Source organism: Python bivittatus, unplaced genomic scaffold (genome assembly GCF_059951505.1).
Source record: "Python bivittatus isolate LINGU-HERP-01145 unplaced genomic scaffold, Pbiv_v1 ctg000810_np1212, whole genome shotgun sequence".
In the NCBI taxonomy this organism is placed as follows: domain Eukaryota; kingdom Metazoa; phylum Chordata; class Lepidosauria; order Squamata; family Pythonidae; genus Python; species Python bivittatus.
In genome coordinates this window covers 2,560,355-2,572,152 of record NW_028277111.1, presented here as the reverse complement: position 1 = coordinate 2,572,152, position 11,798 = coordinate 2,560,355, and the positions used below count along the sequence as shown (strand labels likewise).

Sequence of the window (11,798 nt, the reverse complement as noted above, 5' to 3'; positions counted from 1 at the left end):
TCTTGATTTGTACAGAATCCAGCTAATGTTTCATATTGGAACGATAGGGAGCAAATGCAACCCCTGCCTGCCCTAACAGCCTCCCCAGGCTCTCTTTCTCCAGAGCCATTTATGCACCCAAGATTTTCCAATGCCATAACATCAGCCCCCAAGGCTTTAGGGTCATATCAAGGTGAAAGCATGTAATTGATATGTTTGCGCCAAACCTTCTGAAAGTTTGTAGAAAGTCTCTAGAGATTTAGCACCAAGACTACAAATAAGTCATTGTGATTTGGATAATTGTAAGGAGGAGAGACACCACCTCTCTGAACTCTGAATGCGTCAACAGGCAGGTACCCAAAGGGAAAAATTGCAGATGAGCTACAAACTTTGTAGATGAGGCCAATTGGCCCAAAGTTCTTGAAAAACATCTTTCTAAAGTCCACTATCAATGTAGATTTTTAGCAAGGGTGTGAACAGTCACACATCATTATGGATTTGGTTGGTCTTGACTTGTGATGGATATTAGTTTTATGTGTTATATTAGCAAGGATTTGCTGAGATGGGTGGTTGCTCCTTTTTCAATGTAGATCAATATGAGAAGCAGAAAAAGTGTTCTTCTTCATGGACTTTTTATTTCTTAGACCTTATCAAATCACAGAAGATATCCTGAAGGACAGGAGTTTGAGTCATTGTGTTCATCAAGAGTTAAGCTTCAGGTTCTACACTTGGGCAATTCCCATTAAAAGAAGTATTGTTCTTTATTGGACAAAATAGCTGTTCTTTGTGAAGTTGGAATGAAGCCATATAGCAGGTATTTAGTAGCTAAATATGGAATTAGCCACAATTTTCGAGCATGAATGAACCTGGAGGACTCCTAACCCAAGGCATTAACCTTAAGGATCTGTACATTTTGTCAAGCCCAGCCCGAGAACAACACTGAAAAAGTCCAGCTGAGTACAGTTCCTTTATTTGCTTACACCCCCATACTTACTGTACATTCAACAGCAAAGAATAAGAGAGATACCAAATAAATTAATTTATTTATTAAAGCAATTTATATGGCCACCCAACTCACGGTAACTTGGTCATCTTACAGAAATAAAACCCCAAATACAAACCCACGACACCCCCACAGATTACAATCCATTTCTATCATTTGAAGAAATGATAGAATTAAAATGATAAAGTTGGAAAAAGAGCAGTTCGTGGTTTTTTTGGTTGTTTTTTTAAGAGCATGAAAGTGCCAAATACTGTTTGTTAGAATGACTAACTGGCATTTCTGGGAACCACCTACCCCAAACTCACTTTATGACTTTATTTTGACATCAACTGTTCTTTTGTATTCAGTTCTGGCCTAAGAATAATAATATAGCACTTGGGGATGAAGATGCAGGCCAGCAGACCAGCACTGGAGGCCAAGATGGAGAAGACCTGCATGGCCACCATGTATTTCCCCTTGGTGCTCAGGTACGTGGGCACAAAAGAGACCCAGACGCTGCAGAAGACCAGCATGCTGAAGGTGATCAACTTGGCTTCGTTGAAGGCCCCGGGCAGATTCCTGGCCAGGAAAGCCACCACGAAGCAGATGGCAGCCAGGAAGCCCATGTAGCCAAGGGCGCAATAAAAGATGGTGACAGAGCCCTCATTGCATTGCAGGATGATCTCTCCAGGCTGAGAGTGCAGGTCAGCATCAGGAAATGGGGGAGAAATGCCCAGCCAGATGCTGCAGAGGACAGCTTGGAGACCAGAGCAGGAAAGGATGATGGAGTTGGCCAGGCTCTTTCCCAGCCATCTCTGCACTTTATTCCCTGGCTTTGTGGCCAAGAAGGCTAACACCACCATGACACTTTTGGCCAAGACTGAAGAGACAGCCAGTGAGAAAACAATGCTGAAGGCTGTTTGTCGGAGCAGGCAGGTGGCTCTCCTTGGCTGGCCAATGAAGAGGAAGGAGGTCAAGAAGGAAAGCAGGAGCGAGACTAGGAGGAAGTAGGAGAGATCCCGATTGTTGGCTTTGACAATTGGAGTTTCCTGGAATTTAATGAAGATTCCCAGGACATACCCTGCATTTACAGAGAGGAAGAAGGCAAGGGAAGCCAGGATGATCCCCAAATGTTCTTGATAGGATAGGAAGGTTTTTATCTTGGGTATACAATGATCTTGACTGCTGTTTGGATGCTGATCTTCTGGACATCTGGTGCATTTTTCTGCATCTAAAAAAGAGGAAGAGGAAGATGTCTCATGATGCATGTGCTTCAATCAAGGGCATAGTTTGGGAGTCACTGAATCCTCAGATAAATTCCCAAATGGGTACCAAATACAAAGAATATATTTGTGCTTTATGTGAATTTAGTGAACAAATATGTTGCTCCATATTTGATACCCACAGAGTTCTATAGAAAACTAATATTCATATTTATGCAAAAAAGACAGGAAAAGATGAGAGAGTCCTCAGTTACTTGTTCACTTTTGCTTGAGTGGGATGATGGTGATGGTGATGATGATGATGATGATGATGATGATGATGATGATGGTGATGATCTATTTTCTTCACTAACTGCTGTGAAATGGGGAATCTGCCAGAGACGAAAATGAAAGAAGATGCTTCTACCTTTCACTCCAGCTAGAGGGGGAAGAAACTGCCAGAATTGTATGTTTTACATATTTCAGGAAAGAAGGGTGGGAGGGAGATAGACAATAGTTTAAGTATTCTTCTTTTTGCTTGTATCATATGGGAAAACTGGCAGGTGTCTTTCCAATTTCACTGAAAAAGAAAGAAAGAAAGTTCCACCACTTCACCACTGAGGTTAGGTGGAGGTGACCTTCAGGGTGAGTTGAGCTGAGGACATCATCATGAATTCCTGCTCTTGACAATCTGATTGTGAGTCATTTTCTCACCAGTGCAAGAAGATAACGTAGCTAAGCTCTCACTGATGATTTCTTTCTTCGCAGCCCCCATTACTGAGAGATTCAAGAAGTTGGAAGGGCAATGTAGCCCATTAGATCTACCATACCTATTCAATGGAGGAAACGAATTTTGGGAGTTGTGTAATCTGGGTTTTGTGAACATAGCAAGGAAGAGTTGAAAATGGAAGTTGCCTGTCTTGTGGCTTCTCAGGAAACCTGAAGCCAAGAACTTTGGCTGCTCATAGAAATGGGCAGCCATCTAGATATGTTGAAGTGGAGGAAGTCCTGATCAATACTTTTCCAATGACTCATCCAATGCCTTTGTGGCTTGGAAATGGAAATTTTCAGGAGGGGAGTGAATCACAAACTGAAACAAGAAAGGTTTATGAGGATGAAGAGTAATGAATGTCATCTTCCTTGTATTGCTAAGATCTCATTGGTTTAGTATCTTCCCTCAGTTTAACCACTAAGTTAATTTCTTATCCCTCACTAGGAAATATATTGTATATATTATAACAAATGAATGTTTTATTAGCCAAGCTTTTGTTGGGGTATGTGGTCCTCTCAAAGTCTGCCCCTTACTTCTGGTGCCACCCACCTTCCTGGGTGGAGATGGTTCCTTCTGCACAAGGAAGACAGTCATAGCAGCAGATGGGCTTCCCTTCCTGAGCCACCTTCACCAAGCCAGGAGGACAGCTTTCCACACACCTGGAAGGAGGCAGGGGCTGAATGGAGAGAGGAAGAAGATCCAGAAAATGAAGTTCTTTCCAGAAAGGAGACAAAGGAGGAAGAGGTTGGTGATCTCCACTTCAAGACTTAGATTTACTCAATTTGAAGCCTATCAAGTCCTAAAGTTCATTAACTTGAACTGGTTGCATGTTGTATTGTCGAAGGCTTTCACGGCCGGCATACGATGGCTGATGTGGGTCTTCCGGGCTGTGTGGCCGTGTTCTGGAAGTTTTGTTTCCTAACGTTTTGCCGGCACCTGTGACCGGCATCTTCAGAGTGCAGGAGCACAGACAGGAGCAGTTCTCTGTGCACTCTGAAGATGCCGGTCACAGGTGCTGGCGAAACGTTAGGAAACAAAACTTCCAGAACATGGCCACACAGCCCGGAAGACCCACACCAGCCATGGTTGCATGTTGATTCCCTGCTGATCTTCTCTTTTAAATTTTCACACACTATGATTTTTAGACTTAGATTCTAAGTTTACATATTAAATAACTCAAGAGAAACTTGGATGGATTCTTTACTTTGACCAAAGGACCCTGCTCTTGCGGCTTAAATCTTTCTTCCTTTGCAGAAAAGTAATAAATTTTCTTGAAGAGTGAAATATGTATTTCGGATAGACATCTGGACATCTAACTAAATAATGTGTTTCCTTTCTGGGAGAACGTAGATGATATTCAAAGACACACCCAAGAGTACAATCCTCTAGATAAGAACTTCAGAAAAAAGGAAATGAAGATTTAACCCCACCTTGTTTGGCACTTCCATTGCTGCAATAGCATTCTGGTTGATCGTGAACTTGACATCCAGGGATCCCTGTCTTTCTAGTCTCCCAAACCTCACTCTCTTAACAGTTGTACTGTTGATAACCTGCAATGAAAATACATCCAGGACTGCTACCAGGTCTCCATTCTCATCCAAATACACTCCGTTTATGGAATTATTGTAAAACTGAGGATTCTGAAGAAAGGAATGAAGCTGACATGGAAAAGAAAATGGATATGTTAGGATAGAACCCAACATTCAATGGGAAGAACCCTTCCTTTGTGCTGTGGGAGAACTGAAGATTTCTCTCTCTACACAATACTGAAATTTCAGATTTATTTTCCAGCTTCTTCAGGAGAGAATCTCTAAAGATTTGAATGATATTAACAGCAGAGTGTGGGCCATCCAGATCTCAAGGGGAACCTCATTCCTAATAGATGGCATTGTTTAATTGAAGGAACCTGGAACGCGCCAACCCTGCAGGTTCAAATGGGCCAGGCAGATGTTATGGGAGACAAAAGCTCCCCCAAAGAACCAGGCCCTATGCCATGCAGGCCTCACAGGTAACAACCAGCACCTTGAATTGCACCAGGAAGCAAAGTGGCAACCAGTGCAGCTCATGAAGCAGAGGTGTTACATGGGCATACTGAGGCCTTAATAGATATTAATAAGTAAAATATCTATTTTTTAATTATTGAAGAGGTAATAATATTACCTATTAACTCATCATTTAAACACATACTATCTGGACAAACACTTTGAGATGTGTGTTGGGTAATGAGATTAAGAGGAGACAAGGAATATAAATGTCAACCTTTATATCTATTTAAAATATACAAAAAGGAAAACTTAAGCATAAAATATATCTTCAGCAATACAAAAGTGACAACAAAGAATATAAATAATATAGTACAAATATACCAGGCAGCAGGGAATAAGCAGTGAGCCTAAAAAAACTAAAATCAGGAAAGCAGCAGAACAAGTAAGAGGAAGGATACTTCTCTTATACAGAGTTTGCCACCTGATTCTAATAGTTCACAGCCAAAAACAATCTCTATAGTTAATATTGTTAAAGGTGTAGATCTTGCAAATGTCCAACAATGTGACAGAGAGAAAATTGGGCAGGCTTTCAAGATTGTGTTACCACATCCTACAGAAATAAAGTAGCATTTCTGGAACCCCTGTGGTATCCATATCTTGACCTGTCCCAACTGGAAGGGCTGGGATCAGTCTTAAAAGCCTGTCCAAGTTTCCCCCATCCCTTATACTGAACAAAATAAAGGCTGGGTTATTCGAGTTCCTTTCTCGTTCTTCCTTCTACCACTGGACTACGTAATCTCTTCTTCAAGTCTCTCCTTTATGACTTCCTCCCTCCCTCTCAACACAGATTGCAGCAGACAGGAAGGAGTGAAGGGAATGCAAAACGGAGAGGACTGGAAAGTTGGAATTCCATTTATTTATTTATTTATTTGTTGCATTCAGAATAAATTAATTTTTCTAAATATCTGCCCAGTTTTTACCATGAAAAATTGATTCTCATCTGCAGGAGGGAGGCAGAAGAAAAATACCTGCCAGCCTTTCAATCTTGCAGTTTCCACATTTTTACCACGTTTCATCTTTGTCCTCTTGGATCTGGATTCATAGGCTGCATGTAAGGCCCGGGCCACAGCCCAGATGGTGTTGTAAATGAAATAGCTGTCCTGAGACAGGATCCGATCCATCTCCTCCTGGGGCAGAGTCTCCGCTTCTTCTCTCTCTGCACCGTCTCCAGACTTTCACGGAAAGGGCATCCTTGGTATAGGAACAGGTGAAGGATACATATGCCAAGTCTCTGATGGAACTGTAAAGATCCATTTGCATAGAAGATTTTACCATTTGGTGTCCCTTCATAAGAAAGGAAAAAATGCTGTGAATAAATTGAAAGGGAACGTCTGCCTTCATCAAAGAGTTGGTTACATCCCAGCAGAGTGCTGTGATCACGACTTTTCCTCTAACAGGTTGCTTGAAGGATTCAAATACTAAATTTAGAAAGGCTATTCCCAGAGGGATGAAATATTTCTCTGCACCATAAAGAAAGACATTCACTTGTCTCCAGTTGTGATATGGATTCATATCTATGTACCTTGGAGATGTGGGAAGGGCATGTGATATAACCGGACAAATGCCATTCCTTTCCAGCATGGAAGTCAACGTCCTCAGGAATTTCTGGCCCTGGTCAGTGTCTAGAGCCATCAGACCAACCAAGGTCCACCTGAAATGAAGGAGCAGCTTGACCATCCCCAGGTACTGGAATCCTTCAGCAGGAAGCATTGGGTAGAAGAAAGGAGACTGAGTTTTGTCATTCAGAATCTGGGAAACGAAACTGTAGCTGATCTGAAAAGATTGAAAGAAGATGGAATTTTAAATGTAACATCCAAAGTTTAATGCCTAACATTTCCATAAGAAAACTGTGACCTTCATTTACAACTCAGGACCTCTGGTTGAAAGTCGCATGAGTGAAAACTGTCTCCCCAGGTGTGACACACCTGAGGGATTTTGTAGGTGCCCAACATGTTCGAAATCTGGATGGAGATGTCAGCGTCAGCCCCTTCGAGAACAGCCACTGTGTTTCTCGGCCTTCCATAGCTGTAGTTGGGGACATTGGCCTCCCCGTCTGCAAGCAGGTCCAGCAGAGCATCTGAAGTCTTTCCTGCATGGTGATAGTTTTCATAAATATTGTAACCCAGAGAGATGTTGGGCAAGAGACGGGAATCCTGATTGATCTCCTGGATGGCAAAAAGGAAGGATAGGATTTTCCAGTGTTCAGTCAATAATTTGCTGCAAGTATAAATGTATTACAACATGATTAATAAAAGGAAGATTTTGCTCATTCTTTTTTTTTTTTTTTGCAAAAACAGTTCTAATGCATCCTTGCACTCTAAAATATTAAGATGAAAATAAATTTTAACCCCCCCCCAAAACCCAGATCAATAAAATATATGAGATTACTCTTCAAAGGCACTATCACAGTTTGTGACATAAAAATAACATTTGGGGGACCCATTTCATCCCCTGTTCGGATGGATTGTTTCATCTCTCCTAAGAACGGTGGGAGGGATCTCCAAAGGTCTCACATATTTCAGAGGAATCTTTCTACTTATATTACATATCAAGTCCTCAATGCTTTCTTGAGGTTGTCAGTCTGTTTGCAGTTCAAATGAAATTTCAGGCTCACTTTAAATATTCTGTCTGCCTCTTTTCCTAGTAAGCTTCTCAAATACTTCACAGTACTTTGCCCTGTTATCCAAATTAAATATAGGGTTAACTGGAAGCTAAAGTTGGAAAGGAACATTTAGACCACACTCACTCTCTCCCACAACACACACAAAATGAACTGCTGTGAATATTAACAAAGCCAATAAGTTATCAATTTCTGGACAAGTTTAGATTTTCAAGTTCATTCTCCACAAACTTTTCCTGATCGGAGATTTAACTTATCACATTTGCCATGCAGGGGAAAAAATACAGCATTCCCTCCTTTTTGTGTCCCCAATGAGCCCTTGGTGGGCCAAGGGAGGGGTGGAAGGGAGGAACCAGAATCGCTTCTCTATCCAGCACCTACATCTGCCCAGAGGAGGTAAAAAAAAGTGGGTGTTTCCTGCCTCCTTCAAAGGCAACCAGGAGACTTCATCCTTACTGTCTGTACAGGACAGGTATTTAGTACTTGAGAATTTCAAGGGAGGCTCAACAGCTGCGGGGTGTGAAATCGATACCCAAGTATGAAATTGGATAGAAATGGAGAAAAAGTAGCAGATCAAGGGGCTAATTCCTGGAAACAGAGGAGGGCTGGATCTTTACAGATCAGTCAGAAATGGAGTATCTGAAATGCAGTGCAGGAAGATGGACTTACCTGTATACTGGAGTCAAAGGAGTTGTGTTGAAGCTTATTGGTTCAAAAAAAACATTGGTTGCAGAGATTATGCCACTAATGAGAAGCTTTCCTGGCCTATAATAATTCTGGGGGTCGACCTCATCCCTCTTCAGAGTCAGGAGGCATTTGGCTTTGAGCATCCCCCAGGCTCCCTGGGGCCACAGAAGGAGCACAAGCAGCAACATGATGGAGCCTCCAGCCCTGCGTCTGCTTTCAACAAAAAGTGAGAAGAAGGGGTGGAAGAAACCAAAGTCCTCTTCCAAGGCAGAGGCTTCAAGGGCTTTCCTGATCTGTAGAGAGAACAGCCAAGGCTTCATACCTGAAAGATAGGGAGTAAACTCAACCCCTGCCTACCCTGAAAGCCTCCCCAGGCTCTCTTTCTCCAGAGCCATTTATGCACCCAAGATTTTCTAATGCCATGACATCAGCCCCCAAGGCTTTAAGGTCATATCAAAGTGAAGGCATGTAATTGATATGTTTGTGCCAAACCTTCTGAAACTTTGCAGAAAGCCTCTAGAGATTTAGCACCAAGACTACAAATAAGTCACTGTGATTTGGATAATGGTAAGGAGGAGAGACACCACCTCTCTGAACTCTGCATGAGTCAACAGGTTGCAGATGGGCTCCAAAACTGAAGGTGAGCCAGTTGGCCCCAAAGTTCTTGAAAACCATCTTTCTAAAGTCCATTATCAATGCAGATTTTTAGCATGTGTGTGAAGAGTCACACATCAATATGGATTTGGTTGGTCTTGATTTGTGATGGATATTAGCTTTATTTATTATATTAGCCAAGGATCTACTGAGATGGGTGATTGCTGCTGTTTTCAATGAATATTCATATTCAAGATGAATATGAGAAACAGAAAAAGCGTTCCTCTTCATGGACTTCTTATTTCTTAGACCTGATCAAATCACAGAAGATATCCTGAGGAAAAGGACTTTGATTCATTGTGTTCATCAAGAGTTGGGCTTCAGGTTCTATACTTGGGCAATTCCCATTAAAAGAACTATTGTTCTTTAATGGAGAAAACAGCTGTTCTTTGTTTGTGAAGGTGGAATTAAACCATGTAGCAGTGTTTAGTATCTAAATATGAAAGTAGCTACGATTTTAAGCAATGAACCTGCTGGACTCTTAACCCAATGCCTTAACCTTAAGGATCTATACAGACCCTCCAACTTTACAGAGACACAAACAGTTATTCTGTAGAGTCCACAGCAAAGAGAAAGGGGGAAATGATGGTTATTAAAAAGTGGTAATCCAGTTTTAATATCACTTGAAACAGGACATTTTTTATTTGTCTATGGTGTTCTTTTCCCCCAGCAATGATGAAGTGAGATGAATCTGAACTAAGCACAGATCATGCAATACTCAACTGGTAGAACTTTAATTGCTTTGAAGAAGACAGACAATGTAAAACCCCAATTCTATCATTTGGCGCCAAAAAAAAAAACCAAACCCCCACAACTTTTCATAAACTTAATGCCCACTAATGGGCATATGTTACCTTAACCAAAGGGGAGTTTCCCAAACGCTGGATAAAATGGGCCCGAATTTCCTATGCAGTCCCCAGATTGAAGGTCAATGGTCTTTTCTCTCCACTGTTTCTCTCTCTATGAAAGTGCTAGGCAGGGATGTCAACTTTTTCCTTTGATTTTAGATACTTGCCTAGAACCATTAGACCCGTTTATACAGCCATGGTTCTTGGCAGAATTCATGAGAATATCAAGTGGTCCTATGTACAGATGATGTTTCGATCATAGCTCTGATGCACTTGATTAACACAGTTGCAGGATACTCTGTTAATTTAGGCCAGTGGCCAAAGATTTGTCTCATCACACATAACCATTTTACATAAGAGCTGAATTTATTAGCTATTTAGTTATTGTCATCCCAGGGGACCTTTCTCAGATAATCATGTTCAAGATGAATATGAAGAAGTTTCCTTCAGTATTGATGGAGTCTTTAAGCCTTGCCCTTTGTGATACACACTCTCTGTCAGGTTCGGTCAGCACGAGGCTTCAGGGAAGCACGGGGTTGCAGGGAAGCTCGCAACCAGACCACGCGGAATCCACCGGCGGTAGCTAGCGGGGAAAAGAGGAACCGAAAGCGCCGCTAATTAACGAGCCACCTGTGGCCAGCTAAACAGGAAAACCACAGCGGAAGCTTTTAACTATGAACTGATAACGGCGCGAGCAGGCAAGGAACGGGGCCGCAGGGCAGCGAAACAAGATCGCAACGCAGCACAGAACCCGCGGGTCTGCACGTAGCAGGGAGGGACCAACCCAGCCGGAGGGGGACTGGCAATCAAGGACAATGGACTCTGACCGACCCTGCCATCATGAACGATCAGGGGGGACATTGGGGGGCCTAATAGCCCACAGCCGCAACGCGATCACGAGGTGGGAAAAAGCGCGGGAAGGGGGGAATATAACAAGTGATGCAATTGTACCAAGCCAGTCCTGGCTTTGCTTGTGACTACTACGTTACGCATGAGTAAACCTTCTTTGTGAACCACACGTGTCACGAGAGTTTCTCTGTCGAACGGGGCAAATCTTACATAAAGCCAGGACTCACCGTCAGCGCTACCCGGTACCACCGAGGAGCGTTTTCTTTCTCAATACAGGCATGACCAGCGACGAGGAATCTGTGGGTCAGCTGGAGCGCGAGGGATCCAGGCTCGCGGAAGGGCGGTCGGAGCCGCCCAGGAGCGACGGGGCAGCGGCCAGGGCCGGGCGCACTCCATCCGAGCGGTGGTCGATGGGCGTGAACCAAGGACCAGACGATTCAGGCGTTACGATGACCCGGGGTTCGGGGTTCCAGAACCGTGAGTGGAGCGAGAAATTCGCCCGACTAGAGGAGAGAGTCGAGCGACGCCTAGACGCCGTGGAGGCGATGCTCCAGACCCTACTACAGAGAGTGGGGCCACCGGCGGTGAACGAGGAGGCGAGCGACGGGGGGCGGTCCGACACCCCCGCCGGCACCACCCACGGCGCCCCGGTCGGAGGACCAACGGGCGGCAGACGCCCTGAGACTTCGAGGTATCACTGGGAAGTTCTCAGGGGACCCCGAACAGCTGCCGCACTTTCTGACGCACGTCAGGGGGTTCATGCAGAGGGGTGGTCACCTATTCGCTAGAGACGAGGACAGGGTATCCTACGTGGCCGAGCTGCTAGATGGCCAAGCAGCCAGCTGGGTGATCGGGCTGTACGATGCCAACGCGGCGGAACTACGGAGTTTCCCGGACTTCATGCAGGCGCTCCGGGACAGATTCGAGGACACATTGAGCGCCAAGCGGGCGGAGGACGACATCCTACAGTTCAGACAGCGGGGCAAATCGGTATCGGAATATGCCCTGGAGTTCCGGAGGTTGGCCGAGAAGCTCGCGGACTGGCCGGAGTCCCTGAAGGTGAAGTATTTTAAGAGGGGACTCAACCCAGAGATCCTGGAACGGGCACTGGGGCGGGACGACCCGTCCACAGTGAAGGATTGGATCTGGCTGGCCGGAAC

The 11,798-nt window shown here is 44.0% G+C and overlaps 1 protein-coding gene across 1 annotated transcript; it reads right to left on the bottom strand.

The window, feature by feature from the left end:
* Positions 1 to 1,296: 1,296 nt before the first annotated feature.
* On the bottom strand, positions 1,297 to 2,938 carry LOC148213929 (vomeronasal type-2 receptor 26-like). The gene is made up of 2 exons (XM_088129316.1): positions 2,878 to 2,938; positions 1,297 to 2,192 (listed from the first exon to the last, which is right to left on the bottom strand). The coding sequence occupies exons 1-2, from the start codon at positions 2,936 to 2,938 to the stop codon at positions 1,297 to 1,299; spliced, it is 957 nt and encodes a 318-aa protein (XP_087985442.1).
* Between the last annotated feature and the right edge of the window lie 8,860 nt (positions 2,939 to 11,798).

What these genes read in the sequence shown, in the direction of transcription:
- LOC148213929 (XM_088129316.1), bottom strand. Translation starts at nt 2,938, where the DNA reads ATGGGGGCTGCGAAGAAAGAAATCATCAGTGAGAGCTTAGCTACGTTA. An exon ending in TACGTTATCTTCTTGCACTG is followed by an intron (nt 2,193 to 2,877) that starts GTGAGAAAATGA and finishes CCTCTTTTTTAG; the next exon opens with ATGCAGAAAAATGCACCAGA.